This window comes from Aethalodelphis obliquidens, unplaced genomic scaffold (genome assembly GCF_003676395.1).
Source record: "Aethalodelphis obliquidens isolate GAN/ISIS:26980383/991018 unplaced genomic scaffold, ASM367639v1 scaffold34, whole genome shotgun sequence".
Classification (NCBI taxonomy): domain Eukaryota; kingdom Metazoa; phylum Chordata; class Mammalia; order Artiodactyla; family Delphinidae; genus Aethalodelphis; species Aethalodelphis obliquidens.
The window spans coordinates 19,489,622-19,511,706 of record NW_020837978.1 but is presented as its reverse complement, the minus strand read 5'-3'; the positions used below and the strand labels follow the sequence as shown (position 1 = coordinate 19,511,706).

General features: G+C 42.0%; 2 protein-coding genes across 6 annotated transcripts in view; one reads left to right on the top strand and one right to left on the bottom strand.

Moving 5' to 3' along the window:
* The window catches only part of GPLD1 (glycosylphosphatidylinositol specific phospholipase D1), a 61,572-nt gene extending 49,709 nt beyond the window's left edge, over nt 1-11,863 (top strand). For all 4 annotated transcript variants that reach the window (XM_027128502.1, XM_027128501.1, XM_027128504.1 and 1 more), the window contains 11 exons: nt 386-496; nt 1,810-1,884; nt 1,984-2,140; nt 3,052-3,193; nt 4,011-4,116; nt 4,206-4,299; nt 6,735-6,911; nt 7,258-7,418; nt 8,587-8,613; nt 8,992-9,042; nt 11,521-11,863. In XM_027128502.1, coding sequence (XP_026984303.1) covers nt 386-496; nt 1,810-1,884; nt 1,984-2,140; nt 3,052-3,193; nt 4,011-4,116; nt 4,206-4,299; nt 6,735-6,911; nt 7,258-7,418; nt 8,587-8,613; nt 8,992-9,042; nt 11,521-11,607 — 1,188 coding nt within the window. In that variant the 3' untranslated portion in view covers nt 11,608-11,863. The remainder of the gene's footprint in view (nt 1-385; nt 497-1,809; nt 1,885-1,983; nt 2,141-3,051; nt 3,194-4,010; nt 4,117-4,205; nt 4,300-6,734; nt 6,912-7,257; nt 7,419-8,586; nt 8,614-8,991; nt 9,043-11,520) is intronic.
* A 3,698-nt stretch (nt 11,864-15,561) lies between these two features.
* The window catches only part of MRS2 (magnesium transporter MRS2), a 28,532-nt gene continuing 22,008 nt past the window's right edge, over nt 15,562-22,085 (bottom strand). For both annotated transcript variants that reach the window (XM_027128500.1, XM_027128499.1), the window contains 2 exons: nt 16,877-16,990; nt 15,562-16,341 (listed from right to left, as the gene is read on the bottom strand). In XM_027128500.1, coding sequence (XP_026984301.1) covers nt 16,231-16,341; nt 16,877-16,990 — 225 coding nt within the window. In that variant the 3' untranslated portion in view covers nt 15,562-16,230. The remainder of the gene's footprint in view (nt 16,342-16,876; nt 16,991-22,085) is intronic.

Sequence of the window (22,085 nt, the reverse complement as noted above, 5' to 3'; positions counted from 1 at the left end):
CCGCACTGGACAGCATGGCTCTAGAACCTCCTGAGTATTCGACAGATGTTAGCTACTGTTATGTGATTATTATCTTGGATCCTTTCCAAGAGGAGCCTGGTCCTTAACGTGGGGCGTGATACACACCAGACCATTATCTGAAAACCTAGAACTTTTAAGAACCGACATTCTTCTCTCCGGCACCTCATCTTCCCCTCGGGGCAGACAGATGAGCCAAAAACATCCTGAGGGCAGAGCTACCCATCGGGCGGGTCATGGGTGTGTTACAGGCGGCTGCAGTTTTGCGCCTCAGTCCTGGGGTGCTGGGTGGGGTCCCCCAGGGAGTCAGGTGTGCTCTTCCTGAGGTTGTGGCTCAGCCCAGGGGAAGTAACTGGTGCCTCTTCAGCCTTCAGGTCGGTTCGGCTCTGCCGTGGCCGTGCTGGACTTTAACAAGGACGGCGTGCCGGACCTGGCCGTGGGAGCCCCCTCAGTGGGCTCCGAGAAGCTCACGTACACAGTAAGGAGGCTGCTGGGGGTGATGGTGGTGGATAGGGCGGGAGGGGAGGAGACACTGAGCGGAGGCTCCGGAGGAAAGCAGGCCAGAGCTTTTGTAGGGAGATGGTCCCAGCCCCCCACGCAGGTCCTTGATGGGACTCCGGTTACCTGGCAGCTCCTGTTCCTGCCTCCCTGGCCTTAGTTGGGCTTCACGGGTGGCTCTCCACCGGGTACTGTACTCTCCCTGCTCCCTCCCCCCTCCCCCGGGATGCTGAATGATAGGGAAGGTAGAAATTCCAGCTAATCCATAGCTTCCTGTCATCATAGCAGGGAGGTGACTTCCTGGATCTTTCCTCTCATGCAAGGAACCCAGCGGGTTCCCTCTTTTCTTACCGAGAGCAGAGATCCTGGGTCCTGGCCCACAGGGCTTTCCTCCCACAAGTCCTCCACACCGTAGTCGGGCACCGCGAGTGACAGTGGAGTCAAAGGCCCTTCGTTTCCCTCTCCCACCTCACCCTGTTTCTAGTCCCGTGAACAATTTGTCATCCAGACCCATCAGGTGCCCTCACGTTAGGACTGGAGCTCACCTAGCTCCCTCCACCTGGAAAGCCCTTTCTCCCCTCTTTTCCATAGGGGTGAAATGTCACTTCTTGCAGGAAGTGTGATCTAATCCCTGGCTCAGGAGACACTTCATTGTTCTGTGCTCGCTGCACCTTTGTAGCTCCCCACGCTGTGGTGTCACAGTTGCCAATTGGCCAGCTTTTGGCGTGGAGAGAGGTTGGTCTTACCCACCACTGTGTACTCAGTCCTTGGTTCACTATGGAAAATAAATGCATGTAGAAGGAGTAGGGATGGAGACAGGCAAGTTATAAGACGAGAACTGAGAACTAGTTCGTAACACAGTAACAGCACAGTCTGCATCCCAAGGCAAGTAAGCAGTACTGACACAACGTGTTAGTGTTCAGAGAAATAATGGGCTGGGCCGGGGGAGGGCCTCATTGAAAAGCCAGAAACTGAGCTCGGGCTTGAAGGGGTGGGGAGTTGAGTAGGTCATTCTGCAAATACACTGAACAGTTATGGATGGCAGATCCGGAGCAAGACGCTGGGGAGGCAAAGATAAAAATGACAGTTTCTGCTTTGGGGGCTCTAATAGTCTGATGGAAGTGGCCAATACACAGGACTGGACACTGACTTCTGGCAGTAACTAAGCTCCTGACCCTACAGGGCTCTGATGGTGATTTATTTCATCATCGGTCACCTTTGTCTTGCTATTATTTAAGGTTCTCGGGTCACCACCAAGTCTTAATGATCGACCTGTGGTTTGTCCTTGTCTAGGGTGCGGTGTACATCTACTTCGGTTCCAAACAAGGAAGACTATCTTCTTCCCCCAACATCACCATCTCTTGCCCGGTATGTTGAGCACCTTTGACAGGTACAGAAAACTAGGACTCGCCATATCCTACGTGCCTCGAGGGCTGAGTAAGACGTACTTTCCTGTTTCCTCGTTAGGACACGTACTGTAACTTGGGCTGGACACTCTTGGCTGCAGATGTGAATGGAGACAGTGAACCTGACCTGGTGATTGGCTCCCCTTTTGCTCCAGGTGGAGGGAAACAGAAGGGAATTGTGGCTGCGTTTTATTCTGGCTCCAGCCACAGCGACAAAGGTAGTGCTTTCTGGGGCTGGGGGTGGAATGGGCGGAGACCTCCGCTGCTCTAGTCTGTGGTGCCTTCTCTTGCATATGGGTTTTTGTCCTATTTTCCTCACTGCATAGCATTTCACCTGAATTTTCTAACACTCTTATTCTTACAGATGTTCTGGCAAATGATATGGATAGATTCACTGAATAAACATAGAGGGATCCAGCGTGTAGGTCCAGATCCAAAGGAGGGAGCGATAGTTACTCTTATAGTGTCTCAGTGGAATGGAAGAGTAGGAACACTCAAGCGTCCCAGTGATGCTCTAACTGTCCAAAGGCCCTTTCTGCCGTGCGGCTTGTGGGATCTCAGTTCCCTGGCCAGGGATTGAACTCGGGCCCTTGGCAGTGAGAGCACGGAGTCCTAACCACTGGACCGCCAGGAAACTCCTAACAGGCCCCCTTTTTAAATTTATGTATGTATGTATGTATGTATTTATTTATTTTTGCGGTACGCAGGCCTCTCACTGTCGTGGCCTCTCCCGTTGCGGAGCACAGGCTCCGGACGCGCAGGCTCAGCGGCCATGGCTCACGGGCCCAGCCGCTCCGCGGCCTGTGGGATCCTCCCGGACCGGGGCACAAACCCGCGTCCCCTGCGTCGGCAGGCGGACTCTCAACCACTGCGCCCCCAGGGAAGCCCCAGGCCCTCTTTTTAAATAGCATCCTCTACTCCACAGAAGTGAGCTCTAGAAACGCATTGCTTATATGAAGCGTGAGTTCCATTTCTGACATTGGGGCCCTGGGGACAGCAAGGGGGCACATGAGTTGCGGCAAAAACTCAGCCCAGTGAACCCGTTTCTCATTGTCCTACAAAAGGGGCCACTCTTTCCATTCTGGTAGTCTTTCCACGTAAAGTAAAAGGCACTGGTTGTCTTGTGTAGAACAGCTGAACGTGGAGGCGGCCAACTGGATGGTGAGAGGCGATGAGGACTTCGCCTGGTTAGGATACTCCCTTCATGGTGTCAGTGTCAACAACAGGACTTTGCTGTTGGCTGGGAGCCCGACCTGGAAGAACACCAGTAGGTGAGCACTGATGTTGGGGCCCAGGGACCAGTGAGCATGAGGGGCAGGTGCCTGTAGCCGTGGAAGCCCACGAGTGTGGGGTTCAGAGGAAGCAGCTAAGAAATTCTTACCCTTCAAGGAAACGCTAAGGCTCTGGGGCAAGGTTGCAAATGTTCCTTTTTAGACGTTTAAAAGACAGATGGGTGTGTTAGTTTGCCAGGGCTGCCATACAAAGTACCATAGCCTGTGTGGTTTAAGCAGCACGAATTGATGGTCTCATAGTTTTGGAGGTTAGAGATCTGAGATCAAGGTGTCAGCAGGGTTGGTTTCCTCTAGGGCGCCTCTCCTTCGCTCACAGACGACCACCTTCTCCCTGTGTCTCACACAGCCTCTTTTCTGTGCCCCCGTCCCTGGTGTCTTCCCCTCTTCTTACAAGGACACTAGTCATATTGGTCAGGGCCCCACCCTAATGACCTCATTTTAGCATGATTACCTCTTTAAAAACCTTATCTCCAAATGCCATCACATTCTGAGGTACTGGCAGTTAGGATTTCAACATATGAATTTTGGGGGAACATAATTCAGCCCGTAACAGTAGGCATCCCTCTATTTTGTCAGTCAGGAAGTAGAATGGTTAACCTCACATCTGGAGAGCCTTGATACTGGGATTCATTCTGAAAGCACCCCACGCTCATGTCTAGGTTCACAGGGACCAGGGACATACAGGGAGGGGGGCATATGCATGGGGAAGATGTGGGTTGTCTTTCCTTGGACCTCAATACCTGGCCAGCATTGAACCCTGTGCCCCATCAGCTAAGACCAGTGTGCTTCATTCCAGTCTGGACCATCTGTTCCACACTCGTGATGAGAAACAGAGCCCTGGACGGGTATTTGGCTATTTCCCGCCAAATTGTCAAAGCTGGTTTACCATTTCTGGAGACAAGGTATGACAGCCCCTCCCTCCCCCAGGAAAGTGGACACCACAGTGAAAGTTTCCTTAGCTGTACTATATTGACTTACTGCTATTTCACAGGCAATGGGGAAACTGGGTACCTCCCTGTCCAGCGGCCATGTGATGATGAATGGGATCCGTACACAAGTACTGCTGGTTGGGGCCCCGACTCAAGGTAGGTCACCCGCCATGAAACTTGCTTCCTTTTAGTCATGTGGCTCCTTGACCAAGTCATATTGGGGGAAAGTTAGGAGATATGGAGGCAGACAGACCTGCGTTTGACTATTTCCTTTCCTCATTAATAGCAAGCTGGGTCACCTTGGGGAAGCTAATTAACTCCCTGAATGCAAAACACGGCTTATAATATCTACTTCAAAGATTTGCTGAAAATCACACGTGAAAGTAACTTGGTGTGTTTTTAAAGCTCCTATCCCACTGAGCTTGGAGACGGAGCAAATTTTATAACCCCGTTCGCCAGGAATAGGTCCACTCTGAGGGTGTATGTTAATAAAACATTATTTTGTTTAATTTATGGGTGAGTTAAAAGAACAAAACAAAAATCTACTCCCTCCAGGAGTATAAAAGTAAATTATGCTTATTGTAGAAATTTGTGAAAATATAGAGAAGAAAAAAATCACCCCTTATCCAGGTATTTTAAAGCTTAAATGCATACGTTTTTTCACACCTAATATTTTATATCTTAAGCATGTTCTCATGTTAAATATTCTTCTAAAACATTACTTTTGATACTTGTATCACATTTTTTCCATACACACATGCCAACATTTACTACCATCATCCTATTGCTAGAGGGGCTAATCTTAAGACTCTTACTACATATTGTGAAATTATTTTTCAGAAAGATTTTCGTTTCATACAATGTATTTGAATGATACGTAGAAGTGGATTGGGCAAAGGAATGGTTAAATCTTTCCTTGCATGAGTGAGGACAAAGCATTACAACAGAAAGTTGCTGACTTAGCTTTGGAATATTTTTTTTTCTCCTTTACAGAGTCTAGGTAGTGATTTCTAAACTCTTGCAACACACATTACTAATTTTGTCTCAGCACTCTTGCCCCCAGAGTGCTGTGAATTAGAGCTTCCCAAATTTTCTTAGTTTTAGTCCCTTTACTGCCTTAATAATTTTCTCCATTATCAAATATTGTATAAAATACAGAATATAAAGGTTAATTATATATATCATGATACATATATATAAATGATGCTTTTTGAGATAATTATAAATTCACATGCAGTTGTAAGAAATGATAGAGGTCATGTTACATTTTATCCAGTTTTCCCCAATGATGATAATCTGCACACCATAACCAGTGTCACAGCTGGGTTATCAACAGATATAATCCACCAATCTCGCTCAGATTTTCCTATTTTTACTTGTATTTTGATTGTTTCACCCACATAATTTGAGGGGCCCAGACAAAATTTGTTCCCTGAAATTCTGGATAATTTTTCTTAACAGGAGAGCATAAAGCCAAGCACAGGGCCTTTCTCAGTATGGGGCCCCGTGTGACTCAGTAGGTTGCAGATGCTGTGTTTATGTCCTAACAGCTCCTTTGGGGTACTGTACCACTTCTCAAACCCTGGAATCAGATTAGACACCGCTATCCTCATTTCGATCCACACTGATTTTCTAGTGGTACCTGCATTTTACCATAACAACCCATTATGATAAAATCCCAGTTTTGCACAGATGTGACATCATTGAAAGGAACATAGGGATCTAATGTTGAAACTATGACCCACCTCCAGCAGGTAGGTCATGTGGCGTCAGACAGATGTCATTGTGTTACCAGCAAAAGTTCAAGACACCTGCCGTATCCTCCGTGAGTTCGCTGAAGTGTTTCAGTGTATAGTTGGGGAATTGCAGCTCTATGGACAGATTAAGTTAAATGTGAAAAATCTGATCTACTTTCAGGGCAAGTTTGAGTAGGACAGTTAGGCTTGTCCCTCTCGCCCTGTCCCCTGCCTCGGCAGGATCTCTGGGTCTGGCTGTGGCCACTATACACAAGTTTGAACATTCAGTGAGGATTTTAGGGTGCTGATTAAACACTGAAGTACTTTCAGTATGAAAAAGAATACTCGATGGCAAAGTTGAAGTGAGATGGGAACTGACACTGCTTGTGAAATGTGAACCGATATACCTTTTCTAGAAAGAGGTCTGGCAAGAGCCATTCCCCAAGTCCAAGGCTATATGGGCCCCTTCTAAGAATCTGTTCTCATAAACTACTCAGAACTACAGGGAAGGATATTTATCATAGTATTCATTATAAAAGCAAAAAGTTAAAAATGGCCTGAGTGTAAAAAGAATTTTATAATCTGCAAAAACCCCCATTAAAATGTGTGTATATGTAAGTACAGATCATTGTCCAGAAAGAAATATATGCTTTACATACGTTTTCTTCTTTATACTTTTTTGGGGTGTTTCCCACACCTTTTATAATGATCATATATTAAAAAAAACCTTGGCATTCACAAATTTGACCATCTCGCAGTAATCCTGAAAGTCAATGACACAAAGTAACCGATAACGTCTATGTCCTATCTTCGTCCTTGTGATGGCAGCAGTTACCATACTGTGGTTTATTTCAGATGTCGCAGGTAAGATGGCATTCCTGACCATGACCTTGCGCCAAGGTGGAAGCACTCGGATGTACAAACTGCCACCTGACTTGCAGCCTTCTCTGCTCAGCACCTTCAGTGGAGACCGCCGCTTCTCCCGATTTGGTGGCGTTCTGCACTTGAGTGACCTGGATAACGATGGCTTAGGTAGGAAGGAACGGTGTCTCGGGCCAATAAGAAAGTCCTTTGCTTAATAGATGAGTCCCCCTAAGTGGCTCACCTAGGCTCTACCCTCATAATGAATCAAGCCCAGAGCCGGATGTACAAGAGTAGTACTTTTTGAACATGGTGACACGAGAGCCACCCACATCAACTATTATTAATGAATGATAACAGAAAACAAAAGCCTCTGACTACGTTGGAATGAAATCAGGACAGACCTAGTAAAAGATGTACTAATATTATTTGTGGAAGGTTGGGTCAGGATCCAGTAGTGTAGTGGAACAATGACAGCGAGTAGATACTTCCTGCTGCTGGTTTTCATTGTTTACAGATGAAATCATCATGGCAGCCCCACTGAGGATCACAGATGTAACCTCTGGACTGATGGGGGGAGAAGATGGCCGTGTCTATGTGTATAATGGCAAACAGGTCACCTTGGGCGACATGACAGGCAAATGCAAATCATGGGTAGCTCCATGTCCAGAAGAAAAGGTAACTGTTCTTGTACACAATTCCATACCATCCTGGGAAAGGATGGCTACTTGCTGATGCCTTAATAAAGTATGTCCACTACAGAACTCTTATTAGTTTCTGCCTGAACTCAGGTAACCTGCCCCTTACCTGGGGTCAGGACACCATCCCATGCTCGTGTTTGTAGGCCCAGGCTGCCTGCTTACCGGCAGTTCTGCAGTGTTCACCCCCCACAGCTGCAGTTGGATGGGGTGTCATATTGGTTCTTGGTCATAGCCGGCCACTGCTTGGTTAGGAGCCCACGGCAGAAGAAAACAGGCCACGGCCATTGGAGTTTCATGAAGACTCCCAATCTTTTTATTTCATCTTTCATTGCTTTGTTTTATTCCTTTTCTCAGGTGGGTTTCCTTAACTTGGCTGTTATTTTTAAACTTAAAAATTACTTTTTAAATTGCAAAAAATGAAAGTTTATTGTAAAAATATTAGAAAATACACAGTACAAAGAAAATTAAAATCTACCTAGAATTCTACTCTACAGAGATAACGTCTATTACCCTTTGATGTTTATCCTTCTAGGATTTTGCTAAACTTAATTGCTACCATTTATTGTGCATTCACTCTGTGCCTAGCACTATGCTACACATAAAAAATCTAATCCACATCAAAGCTATTAATTTGGTATTTTATACCCATTATAAAGAAACTGAAGATTGGAGAAGGAAGTTGTTACAGGTCACACAGCTAGGAAATAGCAGAACAGAAACTTGAACCAAGAGCTGATTCTAAAGTGCACTCTTAACCACTACACTGTGCGTATCTTATTAACGGTGGTGACCATACTGTACATGATTTTGTATACAACTTTGTTTTCTATGCCTTCCTATAGTCTTATACAATATATCTACCAGATACCTAGTATTTTATCTGTAGATAAACCAGTCTAATCATTAAGTGATTATTATTAGTCACTTAGTCCATTTCAAATTTTTGCTGTTACAGTAAGAAATATTCACATATAAACATTTTTATACATCTATTTTTCTGAGCTAAACTATAAGAAGAATTTCTGGTGACAAAGGGCTTCTCTAAAATGAAGAAATGTGAGTGTAAGGGTGTAATTAAAATTGGTTTAAAAAAAACCCCATGAACAGTAATAACATTGTCTCCCTTTCTCATCACTTTCTTTCAGGCCCAATACGTATTGATTTCTCCTGAAGTAAGTACCTTCTGAAAAAAATGAAAAACTACCAAAAAAAAAAAAAAAGCATTTCAAGTTGATAAAATAACATGGTGGGTTTTTTTATAAATTTATTTTTGGCTGCGTTGGGTCTGTGTTGCTGTGCGCGGGCTTTCTCTAGTTGTGGAGCACGGGCTCTAGGCACGCAGGCTTCAGTAGTTACAGCTCGCGGGCTCTAGAGCGCAGGCTCAGTAGTTGTGGTGCACGGGCTTAGTTGCTCCACCGCATGTGGGATCCTCCAGGGCACTTGTGTCCCCTGCATTGGCAGGTGGATTCTTAACCACCGTGCCACCAGAGAAGCCCCATGGTGCGTTTTCAAAGGCTACTAACAGACAGTTAACAGAGTGTGTTTTTCAGGCAGGCTCAAGGTTTGGGAGCTCTATGATCACTGTGAGGTCAAAGAAAAAGGTGAGTACCAAGACTGTACCACTTTGATATCTGCATTTGTTCTAAGGCTGGGATTTGGGGATGATCTCATTTTGTATGTATTTTAGATTTTTTAATTTGAAAAATAGAGGGACACACAAAAACACACTCACACATAATCCCATCAATTTTGGTGAAAAGTTTCCCTTGCTACCCCTCCAATTTCATCCTCTACAGCAGAGGTTAGCAAATTAGAGCCTGTGGGCCAACTCTAGCTGGCTGCCCGTTTTTGTATAGCCCATGAACTAAAAATCATTGATGTGTGCGATGATCAAAAAATATATTTTGTGACACATGAAATTTATATGAAGTTCAACTTGCAGTGTCTCAAGTTTTAGTGGGATATAGCCACGGTCATTCCTTTCTTTACAGCTGCTACTATACCGTTGATCAGCTGCCTCAGACTGACATCCCACAAAGCCTAACATATTATCCTGGGCCCTTCACTTGCCATACTGGCTAAGCAGTATTAATATTTTGGTTCTTTTTCTACAAGACTGTTTTTGTATGACTTTAGAAACATACACATGTAACTGTCTTTCAGTGCCTCCTTCCAGACAAGTACATATAGAACTATCTGATTCTTTTCAATGACTGAACAGTAATTTATTGTCTGGATGCACCATATTTTATTTCTTTGGTTTACTTTCTCAATAGACATTTAGTTATTTCTCGTAGTTATTTCCATTTTTTTCCCTATTACAGACAACGCTCTAGTGAGCATTCTTGTATCTGTATCTTTATAATTTATATCTTTATAATTGTGCAAATTTCTCTGCTGGTAAGATTCCTAGAAGACGGCTAGGTCAAGGAGTATGCACATTTTGAATTTTAATAGATACAACAGATCAAATGGGTTTTATCTTAAAATATACAGCTAAACCACCGATTCCACTCATTTATTTTAGGATATGACATTGTATGGAATTAGGCTAGGCTATGAGAGAGATAGAAAGATTTATACACATGGGAAGTTAAGTAAAATGCAAATCAGTGTAGGATTAAATGGTAAAGAGTAAGTGAACTATGGGATGAAGTTCAAGTAGCCCTTGCTGTAACTCACTTACAGAATACTCAACCATTATTTATACCAACTGAAGGGGGTAGTACAGATCATCTAAAAGTATATTTGATTCCTTTCTGTATAACAATGCAAATTCATCTTCCTTTGAGACTGGGGGCCCCTAAAGCACTCTGAGTGTAAAGATAAATCAAAGGTTGTATTTTAAAAATGGACACAGACAATCTGAGGATGATCAGAGTGGGTGGCCTTTTACTTGAGTAAAAGTTATGACTTTGAGGACTCCTTTCTCTACGTGAGCATTAAGTACTGAACTAGTAACCAGCTAGAACCAGGAGGACTCGGCACTTACCTGAGTGGTACTGCCACCTCCTGTGGGGCTGCCTTCAGTCAGCCCGAGGGCCCTGGCGGAGCAGTGTTACATTGGGTACCAGAGAGGCAGACAAACCTGGTCCCTGCCCCCAGGTTCTTAGTGGAAAAATGAAACACCTACAAGACCAGCAAGTCCATTTAGGATGACCAAAGGCAGTCAGAGATCAATGGAAGTCTATGCTGGTGGCCTTGCAGGGTCCCTTGGGCCTGAGTGGATCTGGAAATAGGAGTAGGCTGACTGGGCAGAGAGGGCAAGAAGCAGGGGAACACTTGATTTTAGGCATGAAGATGGTTTAACCAGGAAATGGAGAGGAAACTTAGCTCACAGCCAAACTACAGGCAAAGCCAGTAAATGAGTAATTCCATAAATAAGAGTTGAGATTTTCCCTCTTATCTGACACTAGTGTATTTAAAAAGATACAAGCAAAGGGTTAAGCATAGTATTTGACATATGGTAAAGGCTCAGTATGTTAGCCTTTATTTCTGGATTCCATTGGTAGTTTTCAAAATTAAGTCAATGAGAAACGTCACAGTTTTATGGTCACACCCTGCTCTACCACAACCCTATCAGCCAGTTTGATCAGCTACACCTCATCTACCAGCCATGGTCCAGAAAAACTCTTGGTAGTTTCCAAAACTAAAATCCACCTCAAAAACTGTTTAAAAACTTGTACAAGCTTAGACCATTCTGAAAAACAGTTCCTACAATATTTCAATCAGCAGGGGCAGAGCAGGTGGTGTGAACACACTGACAAAGGCCAGCCTGTTTGTGGAAGTCTTACTACTCCAGATATGCCGTCTACACTGCACCACAGCTCAGATGCTGAATAAAAACGCATGGACACACTTTTCCTTTATGTACCAGAGAAGGGACTACAGAGAACTTCCTCAGCTGTAGTTTTCTGAACCTACAGATCTGCCAAAGGGGTATTTAAGCTCAAGCCCTGGGGTCTGGCCAATGTCTTACTCATCTTTATATTTCCGAGCATAACATGATGCCTGGACTACAGCAGGAACTTAACAGATGTTATGAACGGAAAATGAATCCTGTTTTGTGTCCCCTACAGAACCAAGTTGTCATCGCTGCTGGAAAGAGTTCTCTGGGAGCCCGACTCTCTGGGGCACTTCATATCTATAGCCTCGGCCAAGATTAAAGGTTTCACTCCGTCTTCCTAACCTGCCCCTCCCTCTCTCATGCCAAGTCATCTCCAGGGTGAGCGTTCTGGTGGACAGAGTGATGCCTCCAGTGGAGCCTTGTAGCTCCCACCACAGGTGGGGCTCCTGGGGGTGGAGACATACACACAAACAGCCAAACTATCTGGAAATAGGATACAGTAAATGGGGACAACATCAGAAGCATGTGAAACAGCAAATACTCTGGTTAGTCATGTCCCCTTCCAAAGTTTGTTTCCTTTGTACCTAAACTTATTCCTAACTTGTTTCCTGTGCTCAGACCTGCTGTACAACCTGTGTCTGATGACTGGAAAGGCCTCTCTCTGGTTATCTCTTAGGAAAACCTCTGTAACACAATTCTTCCTAAAAATGTCCTTTTAAAGTTGGTGACCCATTCCAATCAAACAAATAGAAAGCACAGTATACAGGAAAAAGGCACAAAGAGCAGAAACAGAGTGAGGAGAAAAGTAAGGGGTGAGGCATAACCTCACAACTCCAGAATCATCTTGCAAATGATATGGTCCTTTCTTATGAGGATGATTGTATTTTCAATGTTTCATATAGTGAAAGACAAATATAAAAAGTAAAACATCTTACTGTGCCCTCAGATGCTTTCGGAGAAACGACTGTTCTAACAGCAGATGAACCTAGTGAGCTAGCCTGACGTCATCCCACGAAGCCTTGGGTGCATTAGGCTGCCACAAGCTGTGCCAACAAAACTAGAGCAGAAAGGAGAGAGATCTGTCCTGAGCCGGAGGCCAGGGACCCAGAGGAGTGAGGCAGGCCTTGGCCGCCCTTGTTTCTGGGCTGGTTTTAGCAGAGTAGATCTCATCTGCCAGTCCTGCAGGGTGGCATATTTAAGGGAAAGGAAATGTACCATAGGATTTCAGCTTCACTAAAAATCTGCAGGCATTATTATCCATAAACAGTAACTAGTTGATTCTCTGTCAGTCAGGGTACAACCTCTTTCTTCTGACACTAGTGAACTGATACTAAAAAGCATAAGAAAATTAAAAATGACCACAGCCCTTCTCTTAGCTTCTCTGGAGGCAGTACAGAGACTGGTCAAAGGAGACAGGAATTCAGCTGAAGAGTAAGCTAAATCAGAAATCAAGGAAAAGCTAGTAGAATTACAACTGTGAGCATAAGGTGAGTATGTATATAGGAAAACAGCATAAACAGGCACATACCTAGATAGGACCTCTGGATCACTCCTGGGACTGTCTCATCTTTCTGAAAGAGGTATACTAGCTGCATGGTTCCCCTATGGCACAGCGAAAAGCACACAGAAACACAGTATGGTTTTGGTTAACAATTATTGGCAGCTCAACCTATTTGAAGAATTCCTATTTGAAGAATTATTTTTAATTAAAAGGAAGTTTATTTTTAGGGGACCAGAAATTAGCTGTAATTATGAGTTTTTATGAATTGAGAAGTCTGAGTGTAGAACAAGCTAATGACACTGCATTTTAGTAAAGGCATGTTTTCAATATTGGATTAGAAGGACGCATACCTTCATGTTGCCATTATTATAGAAAGTGTTATGCTTTACTAAATGACAGGGCCTATGTTTAAACATGATTATTCTTTACCTGAGGATTTTTATTTTCTCAATGCCTGAACATACCACATAGCAAGCAGCAGGAGGAGAGGGTTAAAATTTACAACGTTCGAAGCAGGTTTTCATATAGGATATCAAACCATACTAACCCCATATTCAAAATTATATAAATTGTACTTCTACTGAGTATATGGCAAATATGTAAAAACCCAGCATACAGGAAAAAAGTCTAATACCTGACAGTCTAATGTATTATCCTAATAGGTGGATTAAATTTTCACTCTACTAAGTATTAACTGTAGTTCCAAGCATTGATTCTGAAATACTTAACAAAAATACCTTAGGGATTTAATCTCTCCTGAACACAAACCTGAACTTATACAATTTAACTCAAAATTACCTTTTAAGATATCAGAACACATTTACATATTTGCAATTTTTATCTATTACCTGTATATGCCAAAACTTTCATCAAGGCTTCAATACTGGAATTGTTCTATGCCTTTGTATCACAGACCTACAGAGATTTGAAGTGAGTTTGGGAATAAACTCAGGTCTCTGAATTCCCTATTCCATGCTCCATCTGCATAGCTATTACTAAGGTAATGACAATAAATCCTGAATTTAGAGTGAGTTTAATATTGCAATTCCAAAACATAAAGCTTGTACAACTCTTGGAATAACTCACCAAAATAAATGGCTTTTTAATATGACTATTTAGTGGTTATCAGTCTTTATCAAGGATGAAGCAAGTGTTAATAGCATCTTAAAATGACGTCTATTCTTGCCACATTTTCTTAAAGGCCTTACAAAGGCAATCTGTTAAGAATATCATTCCTTGTACTTATACATGTTAAACAGAATACGACTGCCTGCTTACTCATAACTGAATGTTTGGGATTCTTTCACCTTACATACTCCGTCTATTTAAATTCAAAATTTAAAACTGCTGAACATTTTTTTTGGCATAAGCTGTTATTATTTGAGGGCTCTTTAATATAAGAAGCATCCTGCTACCCATCACCAAAGCAGAGCTGGCTGCCATCTGGAAATCATACTTGATTTAACCACCTCCAAGAAATTTAAACCATTAGTACCTTCCCTTCATCAGACTTATGAGGTAGTTGCATTTATTCTCCATTTATTGATGCCACATGACTCATCAAAAATTTTATGTAAGCCCACAAACTAAGCAACATCAGAAAGAAAGACCAAAATTCTATCCTATGCCTGATCTTAACCAAATCAAGTTTTGCCCTCTGGACTTCCAATTCTTCATATGTCACAGTTAAGTGATATTTATTACCTTATTTTACAGTGATGACCTAAGATCAAATAGCAGCAGAGTGCTCTGAGGTGTACCAGAGAAGAGTGCCCTGTGAAATCTAAATATTGTCAAAGATACTTCATCCTGGAAATCATCGAACAGATGTATGATGCTACTCACATTCCAACAACCACACCATAAAGTGTGCTCCAAGACAAGCCCAGCCCGCTTCATGCTATTCTAATGTCCTCTCATAACCAGACATGGGAACAGGGAAAACTTAATACTTGTAACTTTTCTTTCAAATCGGCTACTAGAAGATCATTTTTATTCCTAGCACTAAACCACCTGGTAAATGGACCCCTAAACTCCCTCATATGACATATTAGGGTATCAGGTATCCTCCAACATCATCAGGGTATGCATATTTATTTTACTACTAAATTTGTAGTGCAAGAGCTGCTCTGAACACTCTAGAATCTTCTATGCATCTTTTGGAGGCAAATATAACTGTCACGTTCTATTGCATAACTGTACTTAACCTCCAGAAAATAATTTGGGTTCGCCAAAAAGTTCGTTCAGGTTTACAAACCCAACATTAAAAGAGGCAGAAGATGTTAAGTACGATAGGAGCTTTTTTTTTTTTTTTTTTTTTTTTGCGGTACGCAGGCCTCTCACCATCGCAGCCTCCCCCGTTGCGGAGCACAGGCTCCGGACGCGCAGGCTCAGCGGCCATGGCTCACAGGCCCAGCTGCTCCATGGCATGTGGGATCTTCCTGGACCCGGGCACGAACCCGTGTCCCCCGCATCGGACTCTCAACCACTGCGCCACCAGGGAAGCCCCAGGATAGGAGCTTTGAGACGTACAAATATCAGTCATTTGTTTTAAACCCAAATCTGATTGTGAAAACAAAAAGGTATCACAATTTTAAAGTTTATCTACCCTCTTGTTTTAGGAAGCCCATCTGTCAACCTCCAAGGTGTAGGCAAATAGATTAACTAGGCTACATATATTTTCCTTTTTGGGGTGACATGTCTATCTGTTCTAAAAACCAGGGAATGACCAAAACAGCTATAAAGCAGTAATAGAATGGAAATTCTTTCAGCTCAATTCCCAAAAGCTTTAATTATAGTCAAGCAAAGAAAAATAGTTTCATTGGCTGAGGAAGTAAAATTCTGATTAACTGGAACCTATATAAAGCTGACATTAAACTCATTTCCTTTTTTTATTCCTTATATAAAAGGGGGGCAAATACAAGAAAATAAGGTTATGTCAAAGACTGGTTTAAAGCACAAACTCGCAGAGTTTGTTTTAAGGTTAATATATATTCTGCTAGCTTTTCAGTCACCTGAGAGTGACAAATTCACAAGAATGTGATTCCTTGTACTAAGAACTATGGCAACCTGGTCTCATAACTGTGGGCTTGTCAAGTTTCCAGGCTTCATTTGGCATGAGGTTGCACTTTTGTTGACATGTATAAATTAAAATTGATACCACAATCTATTCTTGTGTTAAGTTAATCTCTTAAGTTTGTAGGAAATAAAACTTTGGCGTTTTACAAAGCAAGCGCTTTGCTTCTTTACTCAGAATCCTGAAAATGCAATTAAGTTCTAGTACTGTGACTGCCGTTAATATTTTTAACATCAGACACTATAATTTAAATGTCAGTGGTTTTTCCCCAAGTCTCTGACTCTTATAAAAGAAAATAATAGAAGAATATCATAATTCTCCTGTGACTACCATAAAAAAATAATTCAGTTTCCACCGGGTTGTGCCTAACGGTTTGTTAGGACACTCCTGCTTGATTCAAGTCCATCCGGCCTGAAGCTGTGTTTCATTTCCGTCCTTCTGTCTGCCTGCAGTGTCTTTTTAGGTAAAGAGGCCATCTAAATGAAGCAGAAAAATTCGTAATTTTAGTTGTGTCTGTTTAAAAGAAAAGCCACCAGTAAAACGATACATTAACCACTAAACGAGGAAAGGACTGCAAGCCATGTATCAGTGTCTTGAGCTCCAGGGGTATAAACTATAAGTAGAAACGTAAGAAAAAGAGGTAACCTGTGTATCTTTTCCTATACACGATAAATGTTCTCTACATTTCAATTTTGGTTATGACAAAAGCTGCACCACAAAGTTACTAACATCTGTCTAAATGTACAATGCTTGTCAGTGTCCCACACAGAATAAATTTCTAACTTATTTACTGTGCCAGGCCCTGTGCTCATAAGTGCATTACACACATTATCTAATTCTCCCTTTAATTACATGAAGCAGGTGGCAGATGCAGAAACTGAGCGAGGCTTAGAGAAGTTAAGTAACCTGCTCAGGGTCACAAAGCCCGTGAGCTGAAGCCCAGGCCACAGGACTTCAGAGCCCAGGACTGTAGCCCCTCTGCGGTACTGCTGTGAACCAGACCCTTCATACCAGAGGAGGCAAAGGAGCTTCCAGCTGTCGTCCAAGGAATGACAGCAAACGCCTCCAGATGAGGCCACTTCCCATGAACATAATTCCTGTGATCAGCCAAAACACTCTATGGTCCTAAAAGAGAACACAGTTAATTTCAGTCACAAAAGGTTAGTTTCCTTAGTGATAAAATTTCCTGAACTTATCATTGCCCCAGAGTTTAAAAGAAACCTTCTGTTATTTGTACTGCTCTTTCCTATAGGAACTAAGAACAAATAGCACCCAGAGACCAAGCGTCAGAAAATAAATCAGAAGGAAAACATGATTTAAGAGTATTTTACGATGAACCCACATTAACTGCTTTTACTTTGTGTTTCCTTCATCTGTTTACATTCACACAAATTTCAATAGTTATAATAGTTAGGATCACATAGGACATACAACTTAATTTAAATTTTTTACTTATAGCCACATTTGCCAAACTGTGAGCTGAGGTGTCCTGGCATTACAGCACCACAGAATACTTTAAATTCTCAAGGAAATCACGGTGCCATCTGTGGAATACCATGAGAACTGCTACTTTTAAATTGTTTTGACCTACCTTCTTCATAAAAGAAACTGTAGGTAACATGACAGAAACTCTAACATAATGAAAGAAACTTTTGGTCTAGGGATGCTGCAAAAAAATTACTAAGACACTAAAAGCATCATGAACCAAGGAAGTTTGGGAACCTCTGACTTACAGTGAACATTTTCCCTGTCATTTTCTTTTCTTTTTTTTTTTTTTTTGTGGCCACGCTGCACAGCTTGCAGGACCTTAGTTCCCTGACCAGGGATCAAACCCAGGCCCCCAGAGTCCTAACCACTGGACCGCCAGGGAATTCTCCTCACTGTCATTTTCAGAATTGTATTCTCTTTTGCAGTGTGATGCTTTTGAGTGCATGTGTGAATGTATAGAATCACAGAATTTACACTAATCTCCCACACGGAAGGAGGCTCAGCTACAGAAATGCCATTTGTTATTATCAACAATGGCTTGGTCTCCAGTGATTGGGAGCTCAATTTCCTCCAAAACGATCAGTAACCACCGATGGAAATTCAAGCCACATATGAAAAAGAAATCTGCCTCCTTTTTAACATGAAATTAGATGTTAGACATAATTTATCAAGAAGACAAGTGCTAATGTGAGTTAACTGTTTGGATGAACACATTTCCAGTTATCCTAAACGAAGGCGCTAAATTATTAAGTAAAAATTATGTTTAAATGAGATTTAGCATACCCAGATTACTGTTGTTTTTTGTTATAGACTGGTTCTGTAATGCCCTATAAACCAAAAGTCTGGGAATGCTAAAATGTGATCAACTTGAGAGGTAAGCAAGTCCAAAATTCTATGTGTCATTAAAATACAGCACAGTGTGAGACTCTAGGAGATTAAGGGAAGGGACAAGTATCTAAGAGTTGGATTTTTAATGCCCCCTCTGCTCTGGGTGTGCCCTGCAGTATTGTATGTTTAAGTACCTACCTTTCAAGCTCTTCATCTCTGCCACTGTTCAGTCTATCTACTCCTTAAAAATAAGATGCCTAGAACACCTTGATGTGCCAAAGGCTAAAAAAGCATTAAAACTGATGAGGACACGTCAAAAGTACTCAGAAGTCAGCATGAAAGGAACAATTTGAACACCACGATAAATAATGACAGTAGTGACAGATTATAACTCATTGACTAAAGTAAGACCCCATGAGTCCATACTGATACAAATGAATAAATAACTGGGAGAGAAGGAAGGCTCTACTTTACAAAGAAGAAAAGTAGGAGGAGTGATGGAATTAGAAATCACCGTGTGATCATCATCATTGCAGTACTTGATTCAGACATGAATCCACTTTGGATCAATTAGTGGATGCTAAAACTAGAGGGTGCAAATTATTAGAGAACTGCAAATCAAAACCACAATGAGGTACCACCTCACACAGGTCAGAATGGCCATCATGAAAAAGTCTACAAATAACAAGTGTTAGAAAGGGTGTGGAGAAAAAGAGAACCCTCCCCTACACTGTTGGTGAGAAATGTAAGTTGGTGCAGCCACTATGAAAAACAGTACAGAGGTTCCTCAGAAAACTAAAGATAGAATTATCATATGATCCAGCAATCCCACTCCTGGGCATATATCTAGACAAAACTATAATTCAAAAAGATACAAGCGCCCCTATGTTCATAGCAGCACTATTCACAACAGCCAAGACATGAAACAAACTAAATGTCCATCGAGAGAGGAATGGATAAAGACGTGGTATGTGTATACAATAGAATATTACTCAGCCATCAGAAAGAATGAAATAATGCCATTTGCAGCAACATGGATGAAACTAGAGATTATCATACTAAGTGAGTCAGAGAGAGAAAGACAAATACCATATGATATCACTTACATGTGGAATCTAAAATATGGCACAAATGAACCTATCTAAAAAACAGAAACAGACTCACAGACATAGAGGACAGACTTGTGGTTGCCAAGGGGAGGGGGTTGGGGGAGGGATGGAGTGGGAGGTTGGGGTGAGCAGATGTCAGCTATTATATAGAGAATGGATAAACAACAAGGTCCTACTATATAACACAGGGAACTCTCCTCAATATCTTATGATAAACCATAATGGAAAAGAATATTAAAAATGTATATATATGTATAACTGAATCACTTTGCTGTACAGCAGAAACTAACACAACATTGTAAATCAACTATACTTGAATTAAAAAACAAAACAAAACTAGAGGGTACAAATTTGATGAATAGCAGAGTTCTTACAAGATACTTAATTCCACAGAGAAAAAGAGTAACTTCACAGGACAGAAAGTGGGCAGATACCACCTTAACCAAATGATCATGGTATCACCAGTAATGAGACGAACTGACATCAAGGGTCTCCTGATGGGATTCAATGTGAGGAACACACTGACACAATGTGTAACCAGAATCTAATAATGAAGAAAGAGTATCAAGGGCCAAACAACTGACCTACATTCTTTGTGAACGTCAAGGCCATGAAAGACAAAGATCGAAAAACTGGCCTAAAGAAGCCTAAGGAGACATGACAACTATATAACAACACATGATCCAAGATTTTCTATGAGGCAAAGGGCTCTACTGAGCTAAGTGGTGACACCTGACCAGGTTCCACAGATTAGAAAATAGTGTTGTTTCAATGTTAATTTTCTGGAGCTGTGGTTATGTAAGAGAATACATATTTTTAGGAAATATATACTGAAATATCTAGATGTAAAGGAGCATCATTTTTTGTTTACTCTCAAATGATTTACAAAAAAATTATGTATATATTGATAGAATGATAGAGTAAATATGATAAAATGTTGCTGTTTGAAGAATCTGGGTAAAGGTTGTATGGTAATATTTGACTATTCTTGAGACAGTCTGGTATTATTTTTAAAAAGAAAAATGTTTTTCCTATCTTGGATTCACCATTGTAAATATTAACTCCAACTATACAAGAACAGGGAAACCTCTGATATTCATAGATTTAATGAACATCTCTCAACTCTTCTCCAGGAAACCTGGAGATGTCATTTGCGACTCTGGTGAGACACTGATCTGAATCTTGCTCTGGGAGGCAAGCCTAGCTCACTACTTTCTACTCAGATCTCATTACAACCAGAATTATTGCATATGCTGAAACTATCAGAAAGGAATTTCTAAAAACTCTTTATTTTTTTTAAGTGGGCATTTAGAGAAAAATATTAGAGTAAGCATAAGATAGAGTTAGCTTGTAAAGTGAGTATATGTCCATAAAAATAGTTCTTAACAAAAATAATTTGGGAGAATAACAGGAAAGAGTTCTGCAGTCACAAATTGGGGAATTTGCAAAGGTCTTTGGAAGTACCTTCTGAGAATGTCCAGGGCTGGTCTATGTCGCACAAGATATTTTGGCGACTACTGGACTTTCTACTATATTTGGGCTCAAAAGTCTCCAAGAGATTCCTATCACACTTAGAACAAGCCCAAACTCTTAGCATGCGCCACAAAATCTACATGCCCTCCCCCTCTGTCCTTCTGACATTCTCCCTGCCTTTCTCCACTTGACGCACCTCCCCTACCACTCTGGCCTTCTTGCTGTTCCTTCAACAAGCTCAGTGCATCCCTGCTTTAGTCTCACATGCATGGGTCCCTCTGCTTAGATCACCTTCCTCCCAGGCCTTTCCACTTTTTCTTTTCATTCAGGTCTCTGCTCTAGGGTCACCTCCTCAGAAAGATCTTCCTCGACCACCCTATCTCTAGGATGCCCCTCGTCTCACCTCCTGCTAACAGTCTCTCCCTTTACCTGGCTTTATTTTTCTTTATGGCACTTATCACCTAATATACTATGGATCTGTTTATTCTCTTCTACCTCACTGTAATGGAATCTCCACAAGGGCAGGGACTCAATGCTATATCCCCACGGCTAAAAGCAGTGTTTAGTGTGCAACAGGCACCAAAACCGTATCTGTAAGATGAATGAATGAAGTGTGCTGCATTTATTTTTCTTTCACATCTTATAAGGAGCATTAAAATGACTACTGCTGACTTTGCTTCAGGGAGCCATAATCTTTTGCAGACTTTAAACAGCAACTGCAAACTTGAGGAACACGGCAAATGGGAAGTGTGGGATTATTTGGGCACATATAACCAGGGGAGTAATTTTACTCGGCTGGGTTGGGGGTGCAGTCAGGGAAGAGTCTCCTTGGAAGTAACACATAAGTTGAGACCTGAGAGAGAAACAGATGTTAACTAGGCAAAAACAGGAGGATGCCGAGGAGAGACGTGTGGAGGCCCTGTGAGTAAGAATAGTGATGAATCAACCGACGGTGATGGCAAGGTGTCTGGAGACAAGATGGAGATGTGGGTGCAGCAGACCAGGAAAAGCCCTACAAGCCAAGGAATCTGGATTTTTATCTTAATGACAATCAAAACGCCCTGAATAATTTTACACAGAAGAGTGACCATCAGATTTGCTTCTTTTAAAGACCACTTTATAAAAGTGAATAGTGGTCCTGATGAGATGACGTGGGCTGGACTTCGGCAACAGCTGGAGACAGAGAATAGATCTGTTAACTAGGACACAGAACCCAGCGCCACAGTGTGCCTGCCAAACGCGCATGCAGATTCATTTCTAGAAATCTCACAGTAAGACATCTTCTGAAAGTACAAGCCTACAATGTTATGAAAAACCCTGCG